This window comes from Lithobates pipiens, unplaced genomic scaffold (genome assembly GCF_037356315.1).
Source record: "Lithobates pipiens isolate NorthernLeopardFrog02 unplaced genomic scaffold, aLitPip1_a1.2 Scaffold_30, whole genome shotgun sequence".
Taxonomy (NCBI): Eukaryota; Metazoa; Chordata; class Amphibia; order Anura; family Ranidae; genus Lithobates; species Lithobates pipiens.
Window position 1 is genome coordinate 61,916,005 of NW_027507791.1, and position 17,566 is coordinate 61,933,570.

Below are 17,566 nucleotides of genomic sequence, written 5' to 3' on the forward strand. Positions count from 1 at the left end.
CTCCCCTTTACTCTATAGATATGCCTGATTACAACCAGCTTTTGTGAGTAGCCATATGGCTGTGTGATTTTATTATATTAAAAGCTTTTTTATATATACTGCACTTAGTTTTGGCACACTTCTCCTTTCTTTGTATGACATCATTTGCCTAGGCCAGCAAACCAGGAAGTAACTAAAGAATGAGAAAAAAAAAAGTTTAAGACAAGTAAATAAGAGTAAATAAGATTTACTTTCTTATCTATTTACTAATGCTAGCAGCATAAGGATTAAAAATAGTCAGGGCTTTTTTTAGGGGAACTTGGTGGAACTCAGTTCTACCACTTCTGGCTTTGACCCTTTGGGGGAGGGGGGGTGGGGTGGCTGCTTACCACAATCACTTGTAAACACAGAAGTCCAGTTTCTGTGTTTACAAGTGACAGCTCTGCACTCTCGGTGTAACCTCCCTGAACTCTGCACTCTGTATGTAATGCAGTGCTGGTATTTAATGCCCCTTTAAGACCCTTCTACGGTTCATGAAATTTGACTGACCACACCCAATATTTGGTGTGATTTGGAGGGTTTGTGTGGGTGGAGCGGTTTTGGGGGGTCGTGGTTGAGTTCCAGCACCTATCGTTTGAGAAAAAAAGCCCTTAAAATAGTCATTGTTGATTGAGAGAGTGAAGTTCAACTTTACTTTAGGTTAGTATTGTTATTTATTTTTAGTATGTGGGTGATGATGCGTTTTATACATGTAGTTAATTTTTTTTATATGGAGTAGGGGGGAATTTCATTGTATAATGTATAATGGTCATATAAGTTGGAATCCTTTGCTCAAGTACCCTTAAATGCAAAGTTCCTGACTCACCACCCCAACAGTCTTTTTTCTGCCATTATCAAAAAATGTCTATGCACCCCTAACTTTACTGTTGCATACCCCAGGTTGGGAATCACTGATTTAGTGGATTAAACCCAGCTGGACATTTATGCACATGTTCTCTTAGGCTCCATGCACACTGGAGCTCATAAATGACCGTTTTTTGGAGTTTGGGCATTTTTTTTTAACAGCCCATAAACTTCACTCTATGTTTTCCTATGTGTCCGTGCCCACATGGATGTATTTTAGCTTTTATCAGCAGTGGAGCTTATGAACTGTTCTCTGAATGCCATAAAATCACATTCAAAGTGCAGTTTTTCTGACCACAAAAAAACGCAAAAAAATGGCAAACGCCGATAAACGCTTATAAACGTGCATAAACGCGTGTTAATTAGCGTTCTATTTTTTCAATGCATTATGGGCATTTGGGAATGCATTGTGGGATTTTTGGAGTGTCCTCTGTATTTTTATTAAAAACACCCATAAACGCTAATGCTAAAAAACGCTCATAAACACTCATAACCACTAGTACAAAACGCTGTTAAAATCTCGTTTTTCTACCAGCGTTTTCTGCCAGCAATCTGGTGTCCAGAAAAAGCTTTTTTGAGCTCCAGTGTGCATGGAGCCTAAGCTGATAAATGTGTGAATCAGCCCCTCTGTGACCAGCAAAGGACAGGATGTTCAATACACAGAAAATATATATATATATGTGAGACGGGCAGGAAGTCAAACACAGATCACACAAGTTGTCTAATCTACAACAGGTAACAAGCAAAGGAATCATGACAGCCAAAACGGTGATCGTGTTTTATATTTATCTTAATGGTAAGTAACCTGTTCCTTCATTCAGCAGTGTCCTTCATTCGGTGTCTATCAAGAATGTTTAATTAGCAGGTTGTATGAGATTCTTTTTGTGAATGTTCTTTAGTCAAAAAAAACAACTATGTGGTTGGGTTTGTATGTCAGACTTTTCATTAAAGTATTTATTTAGTATTTTCTTTCTTTTCTATCATTTAAAGGCGGATGATAGATAGCTAGATAGCTAGATAGATAGATAGATAGATAGATAGATAGATAGATAGATAGATAGATAGATAGATAGATAGATAGATAGATAGATAGATAGATAGATAGATAGATAGATAGACTATTGGGATTGGTTACCTAAAGGGGTTGAGAATGTTCATGATAAATGGTAGCTGTGTTAACATTTAATAACCCAATCTTGCAGAGGATTAGATACCTTTCCTAAGGGAGCATTCTCTCCTCCTTTAGTAAATCGGTAAGGGACTGATTTACTAAAAGATTTGAAGATGTATCCACCACAAAATGTGTAAAGATTTGCTTCAATTATCCAATCCTGTGCATTAAGTACTAAGAGATGTTCTATTCACATGGTTGGATAACTGAAGTAAATCTTTCCGCATTATTGTGTGTGAATATTCTCAAATCCTTTCAGTAAATCAGCCTAATGCCCCGTACACACGATCAGAAATTCCGTCAGAAAAAACTTGGATGGTTTTTCCGACGGAATTCCGCTCAAGCTTGTACACACGGTCACACACGGTCACACAAAAGTTCCCTGAACTGTCGACCATCAAGAACGCAGTGACATACAACACTACGACTAGCCGAGAAAATTAAGTTCAATGCTTCCAAGCATGTGTTGAATTGTTTCCGAGCATGCATGATTTTTTTGCGCATCGGAGTTGCATACAGACAAACGCATTTTCGGATAGGAACTTTTTCCGACTGAAAAATAGAGAACCAGCTCTCAATCTTTTGTTGGCTGGAATTCGGCCAGCAAAAGTCCGATGGAGCATACACATGGTCGCATTTTCTGACCAAAAGCTCACATCAGTCTTTTGCTGGCGGCATTTCCGATCATGTGTACTAAAATGTTTACTGGGCACATTACTTTTTTAAGCAATTTTACAATAGCCAACCAATTATTACAAAGCAAGCAAGTATATTTTCTAATCTTTTAGTTAGGTTGAATAAAGACACCAGTCCAACCTGAGTGAGTGTCTACAATTGTCCTTATCCCTGTATCGGTCCCTGCTCTCAAGGAGCCCACAATCCAAGGTCCCCATTCATATACTAGGGCCAATTTTGGACAGAAGCCAATTGGAGTGTGGGAGGAAACCCATGCAGGCACAGGAAGAACATGCAAGCTCCAGGCAGTTAGTGTTGTGGTTGGGATTTGAGCCAGTGACCCTTTTTACTGCTAGGTGAGAGTGCTAACGAGTATACCACTGTGTCCCCCCAATTTTGAATAAATCTTTTACTTTTTTTTATAACACTGGTGTTTTCCATTGCCTGAAATGGTGTGTATTGTGATCAGAGTCATCTTTAGGTTAACAAATATGTCTGTAATGCAAATGTATAGGTCAATTATAAGACAAACGGCAAGGTACAACTTTCTATTGAATGAATGCAGGATAACCGCACAAATCAAAGAAGATGGTAATAGGGGTTTGCAATAAACACAGAACAACTAACAGTCAATGCAACTATCAGAATAACAGGAGCTGCCTAAATACTGGGTGCTGCATAGTACAGTCAGACTGAATTTTACAACAGCCTTTATTAAATTAAAATGAAGTTAAAAAAGGCTATTGTTTTATGCATGTAAGTCCATACTCCTTAAATGAAAATCTCACCAGGCATCTACCTTAGTTTATTGGATGTCTATTGTTAAAAAAGTGGTCCCATTGTACAAATTTACTTACAAATCTAGGGGATGCCCACAACAATTCTCCTAGGTGTGGGATATTTGGACAAAGTCCAGGGATACTGTTGGGTTATCAGCAACGCCTCCATAGAATGCACTGTTTTACTCCTAAATGTAACCCTATTCGAGTTCTGTGCATTAAGGGAAAGATGTCTAATTCGCACTCCCCAGCTATGGCAAACAAAGTCCTCTTAGGCCTTAGTTACCAAATACCTTGTTTGATAGGTTTTATCATGTTTGGTTGTTCTTTTACCTTGTTTTCAATTCAAGCCATGGTATTCTCAATAGGCTTTGTTGATATAATTCTTATCTTTTAAGCTTAATAAAAAATACATTTCAAAAAAGGCACAAATGGCTACTTGGGTTTCCCTTGGAGAAACAGCTCTTCACAAGTAGGTAGGCTCTCTCTAATAGCCCAGGTGACCAGTTGAAGGAAATTTGTTCTACAGAAAAGTGGCATGAAGGGATTGTTATATGTCACATTTACTGCCACTGACTAAAAGATTCTTATTGGTACATTTCTCATTGTGATAATTCTTTGCTCAGTGATGATTATATTTCGTTTTTAGTGTTTGTTGGGTTATCTTATGTTAAAGGCCGTATTTAAGGTTTAAAGGTTAAATATAAAGATAGGTTTATGTTAAGGATTACATTTAGGGATTTGGCCTATGGATTAGAATTATTCCTCTTTATCACTATAACAATTAGCGGTTGATTGTATGATTGCTTGTTGAGCACATGGAATGATACAATGAATAACATTTTGTATGTTTCATGTCTCTTCCAGGTGTATTCACAAGTGAACTTGCCCAGAAGTTTCCTCATGTCCAATTTGTGAAAGCTGGAGAGACAGTCACCATTCTTTGTAACAAGACTTTAGACGATAAATTTGCTAACTGGCAGTGGTATAAAGAAAAGGAAGATGGAGGGTTACAGGATGTGGGACGAAGCACATGCTCATCATCATCAGCACCATCATCACCATCAGAAAAAATTGTACCAAACTGCAAAGAAAAACAGCTTGCTGTGGAAATTAAAAACGTGGACAAATCTGATTCCGGAGTATATTACTGCTCCGAGCCTGGACTGGACCAGACCTTTTATGCGGCCAACACATTAATTGTTACAGGTAAGAGATCATGTTCTACTCACCGCACATTGCCCGACTAGCATAAAATCTATTATTTTAGCAAAATCTTACCCTCAATCTTCCAACTACTATACAGAGGACCAATAAGTCCACCCATGCCAATACTCCCAAAATATATAGTATATGGTTGGTTGGAACTTCAAAGGTGACAAAATGTGTATCTCCCTGTGAGCGTCCTAAATGCTTTTATAATTATGTTTATTAAATATTCACAAAGACAAAAAAATGGTTGTAAGAAAGCACCAAGTACCTTCTGATAATAAGTGAGAAATAGAAGAACCTTGTGCTATGGAATAGCTAAATGAGCTAGTTCTAGAAAATTATAAATATATAGTGCTAACCTTATCTGATTTGGGGTGTATAGTAACAGGGGCCGCTGTGAACTTTGACATTTGGGAAATTATACTACATTTTGTGCATAAACAAATAAAGTACATGGTGATTAGCTAAATAGTAATTAATGATTAATTAATAATTCAGTTCTGAAATAACAGTGATTTAAAATATTTCTTTAAAACCAATATTTCATAAAAAGACAAATATGTCATAAAAAAATAAAAGTCCATGAATCTTTTGTGATGCAACTTCAATCTTTACACCATCACCAATGGCAAAAATTCATGAGAAAACACCCTGTGGATGTGAGTGAAATTCCTACTCGCCAGATCACAATGACCTCTTTAACTCTGTAATGCTGTGGGAATGGTGCGCAATAACTTATATAGCCATTGGACAGGGTCACGGGGGATGTCACCCGACATGCTGGAACTGTGATGTCATAAGGGGTGAGGTCACCCGGTGACATCAACCGGTGACCCTTCCCAATGCCTATATAAGTCGTTGCGCACGATGTCCACAGCATTACAGCGGGAGAAAGCGTTGTGTCAACATCGGAAGAACAGAAGAAGAAGAAGAATAGGCAGCACTGCTAGGTGGCACTAATGAAGCATTAATTGGCACCACTGGTGGGCATTGATAGGTGGCACTCGTGGGAATTGATATGTGGCACTGATATACACTGGTAGGCACTGAATGCACTGTGGGCACTGGCAGGTGGCGATGTCCCTTACATAGAAGCCTTTGAGCGGCTTTTTTTCTCCTCACGCTGTCAGTGTGAGGAAAAAAAAAAGAAGAGATTAGCGATCTTCTGTTTACATCACGTGATCAGCTGACAGCTGATCACATGATGTAATCAGAAGATTGGCCCCTTACTCTGATCGGTGATCATCTGGGTCTTATTGACTCGGTGATCACAGAGCGCGCAGTAACGCCCTGCAGAGGGCGCGCAGGGAATGTGCAAAGGGGAGGAAGTCTACTGATGGCTTCCTGGCAATGTAGGTCTGCGCTGTAGCCGTCATTTGGCTATAGTGTGGACAGGAAGACGTTAATCCCAACCCATAATCTAATTTTAAGAATAAAATGTGTATATAGCCACACTTTTTTTCAATTTGGATAACAGTAGGAAAGTTAAAGCCCTTGTCGTTTTTGCTTCCTGTGTCCCATTGTAGAGCTTTCCTTTCACTTCTGGTGCCAGAGATGAAATATTTAAAAAGTGAGAGTAAATTACCTCATAGACAGTTGTAACCAGTCTCCCCAACAGGGAAACAGACACTTGCAGGTGTTATATTCCTTCCCTTCTCTTTCCAAAAAATTCCATAAATACTTCAAACAGTATTTCTTATTTTAACTGTAATCCTAAAATCTATTCCTAAATCCCCAAATTCAGATCTTAATCCAAATCCTAAAGCTAACCCTTAAACTTAGCCTAACATTCCAACCCTTAATATGAACGTACTCATAATTTTGATGAAAATTGAATCATTGCTCTGATCCTGGCACCACAATCACATTGAAAATTGTTGATAAAACATATGTCAAGGGTGCTCAGAATGTCAGGATCAGGCAGATAGTGTCTTTATTGGACAGAAGAAGTAGTCTTCAAACACTTATGCCGCATACACAAGACCGGACTTTTCGACATCAAAGGTCCGACGGAACGATTCCGGCGGACCATTCGATCGTGTGTGGGCTGCAGCGGACTTTTGATTTGCAAAAATCCGACAGACTTTAGAAATGGAACATGTTTCAAATTTTTCTGCCAGAACTCCGCCTGACCCAGTTCCTACCGAGAAATCCGCTCGTGTGTATGCTAGTCCGACGGACAAAAACCGAAGCGAGGGCAGCTATTGGCTACTGGCTATGAACTTCCTTATTCTAGTCCGGTCGTACGTCATCACGTTCGAATCCGTCGGATTTTGGTGTGATTGTGTGTAGCCAAGTCCGTTCATTCGGAAAGTCCGTCAGAACTCGGCCGAAAGTCCGTCGGACCTAGTCCCTCGAAAAGTCCGGTCATGTGTACGCGGTATTAGGACACTTTAATTCAGCACTTAGAGGCGCCTTTTTTCTTTCATCTACATTGAAAATTGTTGGTGCTGAAAAGAAACCATAAAACAGCAAAAAAAATAAAAAAAATAGGTTCTGAAATGTTGGCACCTGCTGTACCTTAACCACTTCAGCCCCGGAAGACTTTTCCCCCTTCCTGACCAGAGAACTTTTTGCAATACGGCACTGCATCGCTTTAACTGACAATTGTGTGGTTGTGCGACGTTGTACCCAAACAAACTTGTGTTATTTTTAACCACAAATAGAGCGTTCTTTTGGTGGTATTTGATCACCTCTGCGGTTTATATTTTTACACTATAAACAAAAAAAGAGCGACAATTTTGAAAAAAAAAAACAATATTTAAACATTTTGCTATAATAAATATCCTCAAAAAATATATAAAAAAACAAATTTCTTTCTCAGTTTAGGCTGATATGTATTCTTCTACATATTAAAAAAAAAAAACATTTATACAGCAATCAGTGCTAAAAAAAATGCTCTGATTACTGTATAAATGACACTGGCAGGGAAGGGTTAAACACTAGGGGGCAATCAAGGGGTTAAGTGTGTTCTAGGGAGTGATTCTAACTGTGGGGGGGATGGGCTCACTATAACATGACAGAGATCACTGACCCGATGACAGGGAGCAGTAAATCCCTGTCATGTTGCTAGGCAGAACAGGGAAATGCCTTGTTTACATAGGCATCTCCCTGTTCTGCTGCTCTGTGTCACGAGTGTGTGAATTTTGAAGGGTGACATGTTAGGCATCTATTTACTCGGTGTAACTTCATCTTTTACATTATGCAAAAACATTAGTCTAAGTTTACTGGGGTTTTTTTTGTTTAAAGCACAAAACAGTTTTTTTCAAACTGCGTTTTGCGTTTGAAAATTTCTGCGCAAATACCGTGCAAGATAAAATGTTGCAACAACCACCACTGTATTCTATAGGGTCTTTGGTAAAAAAAAAAAATATATATATATATACATATATAATGTTTTGGGGTTCTATGTAATTTTCTAGCAAATAAATTTAGATTTTTACATGTAGGAGAGAAATGTCAGAATTGCTCTGGGTGGTTCCTGCATGTTGGGCCTCTGTATGTGGCCATGCTGTGTAAAAGTCTCACACATGTGGTATCGCCATATTCAGGAGTAATAACAGAATGTGTTTTGGGGTGCCCGGTGGTCAAGTGGTTAATGTAAAATTTTAGGACAATAATAGTGATAAACTGTAGGGCAAAGAAGTCCAAAATTTCCAAAAATAAGTGAATTCTTAAAGATATGTATACATGTTCTTGTTTAACTGTTTGGCAGTTGAAAGTTTTTTCCACCACAATTTAAAGTGGGAAATATCTCCATGTACTTGAATTCTTATGATTCCCTTTCCCAACAAATTTGCATTACCTTCCCTTCTACCCCATTTGATTTGCTAACCTCTATGGCAGTTTTTCCCAACTCCAGTCCCCAAGGGGCCCCAACAGGTCATGTTTTCAGGATTTCCCTCAGATGAAATGGCTGATGATGATGAAACTAAGATAATTACTAGGGATGAGCCAACACTGGGTGTAGGGCTGCAACTAACGATTATTTTCATAATCGATTAGTTGGCCGATTATTGTTTCGATTAATCGATTAATCGGTTAATACCCCTTAAAAAAAAGTGGGGTGTATAATTTAGTTACTATGTCAAGTTTAAAAAAAAGGTACTTTATTCTTAAATGTCTCTATGCAGTAGTAAATATAAATAACCAACTATATGGTTAGGTAGCAAAATATCTAATCCACTCTGAGAATAACAGACAGAAGAGATATACTGTGTTAATACTATTAGAGCAGATATACAGCATATACTATCAGAGGAGATATACTGTATATACTATTAGAGGAGATATGCTGTATATACTATTAGAGGAGATATACTGTATATACTATTAGAGGATATATACTGCATATACTATTAGAAGAGATATGCTGTATATACCATTAGAGAGAGAATCTGGTAAATATCATCAGACTCAGAGATCAATTTTTTATAATTAAAAACAAAGTCTTTAAAAACAAATGTAATTTTAAGAACGGTCGCTCTTTTTTTTAATCATTAGCGGGGTCAAATTGGGGTTCATTTTCAACCACAGTGATGGGAAAATCTGGAAATAGAAAACCGCTTGGTCAAAGAAATTTTCAGTGTATGTGGTTTTCATTCAGAAATTACATTCATTTTAAAAACAGAATGTTAAAAACAAGTGAGAATTTAAAAAAAATATATATTCAGCGAATGTACAAAGATTTTTCTTCTGAATATTCCTGTCCGAAAATTGATCCATGTGGCCAGCATAAGGCTCGGTACACACCTATGCGGTTTGTGTTTTGATCTGTTTCTGCTGTGCTTTTTGCTATGCATTTCGATTTTTGCACACGTGATTTTGCTGAGATTTTACATATTTTTTTTGCCAATTTGTTGTTGGGCAGAAAAAAAACACAATTTGCTAAAAAAAAACGCATTGCATGCTTCTCTGCAGCTTCTCTATTGAAGTATATTGAACCAAAAAAGCACTGTTTTGCGTGAACGTGTCCCATAGGAAATCATGTAGATAAACTGTAGAGCGTTTCTGCAAAAAACACATAGATGTGAACCAGGTCTAAAATGTTTAGTAACATAATGGGGTTAAAAAAAAAATAGCTCTTTATAGTACAAAAAAGCAGATGATCACTACTGTAAGGGGTTTATTTTTATTTTATTTATTTTTTTACTATAGAACTGTGAAAGTAATATTTACAGTAGCAATTATTTGCTCTTTTTGTACTATAAAGTGTTCATTTTATATTTTTTTTAACTCCATAATGTTACTGGCCGATTAATCGATTATGAAAATAGTAATCGATTAATTTCATAATTGATTAGTTGTTTCAGCCCTGACTGGGTGTTCGCCGAATAGCGAACAATTTGGGGTGTTTGGGCAAATTCGAAAGCCACGGAAAAAAACCTTTAAAAGTCTATGGGAGAAATCAAAAGTGCTAATTTTAAAGGCGTATATGCAAGCTATTGTGATAAAAAGTGTTTGGGGAACCGGGTCCTGCCCCAGGGGACATGTATCAATGCAAAACAAAGTTTTAAAGCAGCAGCTTTTTTTTCTGAAGAAGTGATTTTAATAATGCTTAAAGTGAAACAATAAAAGTGAAATATTCCTTTAAATGTCAAACCTGGGAGTGTCTATAGTATGCCTGTAAAGTGGCGCATGTTTCCCATGTTTAGAACAGTCCGAGAGCAAGATGACATTTCTAAAGGAAAAAAAGTCATTTAAAAGTACTAGCGCTAGCGGTAGTGGCTATAATGAATTGTCGGTCCCGGCAATACACATAAAAGTTCATTGATAAAAACGGCATGGGATTCCCCCACAGGGGAACTCTTAACCAAAATTTTAAAAAAATGCTTGGGGGCCCCCCCAAAATCTATACCAGTCCCTTCAGGTCTGGTATGGATTTAAAGGGGAACCAGGTGCCCAAAAAAATAAAAAATGGCATGGGGGTCCCCCTCAAAATCCATATCAGAGCCTTCAACTCTGGTATGGATATTAAGGGGAACCACACGCCAACATTTTTTTTAAAAATGGCGTGGGGTCCCCCCAAAAATCCATACCAGACCCTTATCTGAGCATGCAACCTGGCAGGCCACAGGAAAAGAGGGGGTAGCCCCCCAAAACCCTTGCCCGGTGGTTGTGGGGGTCTGTAGGCAGGGGGCTTATCGGAATCCGAAAGCCCCCTTTAACAAGGAGACCTCCAGATCCCGGCCCCCCTGTGTGAAATGGTAATGGGGTACAAATGTACCCCTACCATTTCACAAAAAATGGGTGAAAACAAAAGACAATACACTCCTTGGGACAAGTCTTTTATTTAAAAAAATTAAAAAAATAAAACTGTCCCACAGAGTCTTCTTCTTCTTCTTCTCGTGCTCCGACAGACCGAAAAAGAAAAGAAAAAAGCCACACGCCACCTACGATCTGCATCCATGGGAGGCACCCGCCGTAATGACTGGCCTCTCTCAGTTGACAGCTCTTTTATAACTGAGGATGGGGCCACACGATGATGTTGCTATAGCATCAGAGGGGGGCGGGTCACTCGGTTACGTAACTATTTTTTTTTACCATTTTCACACATTTTTTGTGAAACGATAGGGGTACATTTGTATCCCATTACCATTTCACACAGGGGTGGGTGGGATCTTGGGGTCCCCTTGTTAAAGGGGACTTCCAGATTCCGATAAGCCCCCACCAGCAAACCCTGGCCACCGATGCAAGGGTTGTGAGGATGAGGCTCTTCTCCCCATCAACACGGGGACAAGGTGCTTTGGGGGGCTACCCCAAAGAACACTCTCAATGTTGAGGGCATGTGGCCTGGTACAGTTCAGGAAAGGGGGTGCTCTCTCGTCCCCCCCTCTTTTCCTGTGGCCTGCCAGGTTGCATGCTCAGATAAGGGTCTGGTATGGATTTTGAGGGGGACCCCATCCCATTTTTTTTCTATTTTGGCTTGGGGTTCCCCTTAATATCCATACCAGACCTGAAGTTCCTGGTATGGAGTTTGGGGGGACCCCCACGCATTTTTTGCTTTTCATTTTGGTTTGGGGTTCCCCTGTGGGGGAATAACATGCTGTTTTTATCAGTGAACTTTTATGTGTATTGCCCGGACCGACAATTAATTATAGCTGCTACCGCTAGTACTTTTAAATGACTTTTTTTCCTTTTAGAAATGTAATTTTGCTCTCAGACTGTTCTAAACAGGGGAAACATGTGCCACTTTACAGGCATACTATAGCCATCCCCCAGGCACGAAATTTAAAGGAATATTAAACTTTTATTGTTTCACTGTAAGCTTTATTAAAATTATTGCTCCCGAAAAAACTGCTGTTTTAAAACTTTTTTTTGCATTGATACATGTCCCCTGTGGCAGTACCCAGGTCCCCAAACACTTTTTAAGACAATAGCGTGCATATAAACCTTTAAAATTAGCACTTTTGATTTTTCATGTTCGTGTCCCATAGACTTTAACGGTGTTCGCGTATTCAAACAATTATTTTGCCTGTTCTCATGTTCTGGTGCAAACCGAACCGGGGAGGTGTTCGGCCCATCCCTAGTAATTACTGATCAAATCACCTGTGCAAAATAGTGGAAAGCCTGAAAACATGATCTGTTGGGGCGCCTTGAGGACTGGGGTTGGGAAACACTGCTCTATGCCAGTACACTTTGACTTAAGGACTAGAAGCAAAGCATTAATATTTTCTGATAGCAGTTTGGTCTAAGATATATGGTTAAAACATTCTGGTTAATATATTTGTACAAATGTTTAATCAAAAATTGTTTAAATGTCAAAAGATCTTGTTAAGTTGGTATCTTACTCCACATCGCATATTTAGATTTGCCCCAGGTGTGTCTCCCTTGTGCTGGAGAAATTGAGGGGAGCCCGGAGCTTTAATACACCTTCTGTAGTCTTGCCCAATTATAACCCAATACTTGTACCTAGTATTTAATCTCATAACGTAGCTCCTAAGACTCAAATTAAAGCAAACACTGGGTATGGCACTGTTATCCTTACAGGTGGATTCTGTTCCTACCCTTCTGAGGATAATGATATCCCACATCCTTTTGGCAGCCAGACTTAACCTGATCAGGAACTGGAAAGACCACAAGACCCCCTGATATCCAGGTAACTATCCAGCTGATTAACACTCATGGTGCCTGTAAATTACTCTTTGCATCCAGTGTAGGTAGATACCTAATCACTGACAAATTCTGGCAACCATGGACAGAGTGGTACAAAAAGTTCTCCAGCTCTTGACCTAACCTCAATGTTTGATAAACTTACAAGGAAGTCACGACTATAGTATCTAACTGCAATTACTATAGTTACTGTTAATGTTTGTACAGTTTCTTACTGTCTTTCCTCTAACTTTGGGAGTTCATTGAACTATCAGTTTTGCAGAACAAATTCATGCACTGACCTCTCGTGGTCTGTATGACACCATAAATACTATCTGTTAATGGTAGATGTTGATTCAGGTATATTTACAGCATTAGGTACCTTTTGTTCCAATGTACTGTTAGGACTACAAAGTTTACTGCACTATCACTATGTTATGTATTCTTTACTCTATATTTGTAAAAATCCAATACAAACTTATTGAGGAAAACATCAATAAATGTAAATTTTGTTTCCTGTGAAATAATATGCATATTTTTTTACATTAACCGTAGCACTTTCTATTCCCACAATAGTACAAACCAATCTAATAAATAATTAAATGAAATACAATTCACTACAGGGCTGAATTATAAGGGGGTCATTTTTACACTGTCTCTAAATTATTTTGAGTTGATCATCATTATTCATTTAAAATGAGTAAAGGCTAGGCAGATAATTTCTGTATTTGTAAATGATCCCCTATACAGTATGTGAAATAGTAATAAAAAGTATATTATGGTCTCTAAAGTCAACTTTTATAACTATCCAATTGTGAACAAGCAACAGCAGGTTCCTGAGTGTAGGGTTGGTATAAAAAAAAGGAAATGAAAACTGCTAATAATATTATTAATAATAATAATAATAATTAATAATAAGGGATTTTTGTTAGTCAAAAGGAGGGAATCCCAGCTACATACACATTGCAACCTACTGTATATATTAACTGTTTCATTGATTTTCTTCTATATTGCCAATATATAATTACAAATTGGGATTTTGGGGAAGTTTGTGATGTGTGCCTAAGTTTTAATATGATACGTCAACTGGTGCCTATGATGCTGTCTCAGTAGCAAATGTGTTTGTGGCCCTTTTCACAGATTCTAACCAACAAGAGCCCACGCTAACCTTACTTGCTCCAGTCAAACAACAAAATGCAGATCCTGGGACAACGGTATTGCTCTGTATTGCACTCAACTGGTCCAACAAATGGAGTCTGCTTAAGTGGTCTATCGATGAAAAAGAACTTGGCGGTTGGCTAACTCTTGATCCAGATGGCAGTTTGAGAAATCTGATTTTTCTACCCACCAGCAGTGACATTGAAAAAGCTGTCTGTTACATTAAAAACCTTCAAGAAGGCAAAAATATCTCTGCCCGTTATTCCCCTGTATTTGAGTATGTAACAACTGAAGGTAAGTGTTTCAAGATATTTTTGTCACAGATATTTTAAAACATTTGTTTGTTGGTAAACTTTTTTTTTGACAATCATTACGGTAACCAAGAGTATATTAAAGTGGTTGTAAACCCCATTCATAATATCTGGCCTAGACACATACATCTGTAGTGTTTACTTATCTCTTTCCAAGTGCCATGTCTTTCTGCTGTTCTGTTCCTCCAGCATGAGTCACTGCTGAATGAATGAATGAAATACTTGTATAGCGCACAATGCGAACTGAATGGCCTCTAGCGAAAAACCCCGCAATAAGCTGACAAGTTCTCCAACAAATGAGATAACATGCGCTGAAAATTTGTGTCGGGGAGGCAGCTTAGAGGTAGATAAGCAGAGAGCTTGTCTATTCAGACTGCAGCTCTGCATGTTCCTTTGTTCTTCTGCCTATGTGGAGTGGAGGTGTGTTCCTTTGCTCCAATCAGCTTTCACACAGTGTAAACCCAGACTCCACACCTACTGCTGACAGAGGAAACAAGATTTCTAACATGATCTGCACTTTCCAAAGAGTGTAGAAAGTAGGGCTGTTACTGAATAAAATTGTCGTGTTCGATTAATCAATTTTTTTTTATTGATTAATTGACTAATTTCGATTAATTATAACTCACATATAGATCCAACTACTTTTAGCTGATCTCCTTGCATTGCAACTATGCATTAGTCAGTGGTAAATGTGGTATACACAATATACAATCACCCGACAGTGACCCGATTAGTTAGTTAGTTTCCACAAGCCATGACTTAACTTCACAGTTCACACCAATACGTTTTAAATTCAAACTGTAGCACTGATGTAATTTTTTTTCCCACAGTACCTCCACCACCGGTCTAACTAATCTCACCTTATGGCACGGACCCCTGTACAAACAGGTGGTCATGCAAGCAGGTATCAAAAGAGTTAACACGGACCATAAACTTCTCTCACGTCTCCTTAGATCTCAGCAAGGACGCCAGGTCATGGGTAGAAAGAAAAGATCTCACCGCTTAAGTATAAGATTTTATTTTTGTGTTCAAACACAAACTACTCACATAAAGATGATAAAAACACAGCATGTAAAGCCGACAATCGTGTTAGTTCCGTAGGGCAGCAGCGGGTGACGTCATGCGTAGCTCCTCCCCCATATGCGCTACGTTCAATCAGAACTTCAACGTCACCGGAGTAGTCCAGTGACGTTGATGTCCGTGACGTCACCGGATCTCCGATGGAACTCCCTGAAGACCTGGAAGCTGGCGTAGAGGTGAGTACCGATCAAAAGAATTTTGATCGATCAAAAAAAGTATTGATTAATTGAGGAATTCATCTTTAATTTCCACAGCCCTAGTAGAAAGGGAAATACAGCAGATATACAAATAAAACGTATGTAGGGAGATTTGTTTCATATCTGTGTATCATCTGAGGCTGTTCACTTCATTGGGTATAGGAGAGGGTTTACATCCACTTTAGCTTTGACCAGACCATATTTTACGATATAAAGCACTGTGTTACTTTAACTGACAGTTACGCTGTACCAAAAAAAAATGTATATTGTTTTTTTTCCCCCACAAATAGAGCTTACTTTTGGTGGTATTTAATCACCTCCAGACCTGGAAGTGTCAGATCATGTACTAGGCATGTGATCTGGTGCAGAGTGGTGCCCTGCCTCAGTATATCTATGGTGGGCTGTCCGCAAGTGGTTAACCACTTCAGCCGCGGACCATTTTGTTGGTCAAAGACCAGACCACTTTTTGCAATTCGGCACTGCGTCTCTTTAACTGACAATTGCACGGTCATGTGCCGTGGCTCCAAAACAAATTTGGTGTCCTTTTTTTCCCACATATAGAGCTTTCTTTTGGTGGTATTTGATCACCCCTGCCGTTTTTATTTTTTGCGCTATAAACAAAAATAGAGCGTCAATTTTGAAAAAAACGCATTATTTTTTACTTGTTATAATAAATATCCCCAAAAATATATAAAAAAAATTTTTTTCCCTCAGTTTAGGCCGATACGTATTCTTCTACATATTTTTGGTAAAAAAAAAACGCAATAAGCGATTATTGATTGGTTTGCGCAAAAGTTATAGCGTTTACAAAATAGGGATAGTTTTATAGCATTTTTATTAATAATTTTTTTTTTTTTTTACTAGTAATGGCGGCGATCAGCGATTTTTATTGTGACTGCGACATTGTCTGGGACCCATCGGACATTTTAGACACATTTTTGGGACCATTGTCATTTATACAGTAATCACTGCTATATAAATGCAGTGATTCCTGTGTAAATGACACTGGCAGTGAAAGGGTTAACCAGTGGGTGGCAGTGTAGGGGTTAAGTGTTCCTAGGGGAGTGTTACTAACTGTGGGGGGGTTGGGCTTTCATTTAGTGTACACTGATCTCTGCTCCAATCACATGGAGCAGAGATCAGCGTCACTAGTTGCTAGGCAGAATAGACAAATGTTGTTTACACAGCATTTGCTCTATTCGGCCGCTCCGTGAGACGATCGCGGGGATGCCCGCGGCGATCGAGTCCGCAGGTCCCGCGACCGGACTCACGGGGGTCCCGACCAGCGCGGGAGCGCGCCGCCGGTGGCGCGCTCCCGATGGCAGGGCGGCATCGAATATTGGACGTACCTGTACGCCAATATGCCTGCCCGTGCCATTCTGTCGACGTACATCGTCGTGCGCTGGTCGGGAAGTGGTTAAAACCTTTTTAGAAACTTTATTTTGTAATATGTTTATACTGTTTTGTCAAATTCAAGTACTGTTTACATACCTAATACATAGTGCACATAGATAGTACCCCACTCCTTCAGACTACCCCTCTCAACTGCTTCTAACATGAAAGAACCATTGAAATAATTTTTTGGTCTTAAAGAACAATTGTAATAATGAATATAGGTACAGCTCATGGTACACTAGTTTGGAAGTCAGTGGGAAATATGGAGTTTACATTTGTGGTCAATTGGAAGCATTGCCCCCCTCACAGATTGCTAAAAATATCTTTAATGTCAGTGGGAAACTCACCTTAGAGGCAGAAATTGCTCATTGCTCAGGGAACACCTAGAAACCTCAAAAGGAACCTTAGAGTTTTACAGAACCCCTTTTGAGAGAGGCTTCCCTTGGGTCACATTTATAAAATGGTAAGTGACTGGCTCTCTGAATATTTTCTAGTTATACACTACTGAATGGCTAGCCCAATCATTTCAGATATCTGGCACATTTGCTATCTGTGTGATCACCTGATTCAAATTATTTCCCACATATCTGGATTTACTATTCTGAGAATAGAAAT

The 17,566-nt window shown here is 38.9% G+C and overlaps 1 protein-coding gene across 1 annotated transcript in view; it reads left to right on the forward strand.

Moving 5' to 3' along the window:
• Positions 1-1,584: 1,584 nt before the first annotated feature.
• The window catches only part of LOC143942911 (uncharacterized), a 28,638-nt gene continuing 12,656 nt past the window's right edge, over positions 1,585-17,566 (forward strand). Inside the window, exons 1-3 of the mRNA XM_077464330.1 lie at positions 1,585-1,678; positions 4,375-4,716; positions 13,951-14,262. Coding sequence (XP_077320456.1) covers positions 1,636-1,678; positions 4,375-4,716; positions 13,951-14,262 — 697 coding nt within the window. The 5' untranslated portion in view covers positions 1,585-1,635. The remainder of the gene's footprint in view (positions 1,679-4,374; positions 4,717-13,950; positions 14,263-17,566) is intronic.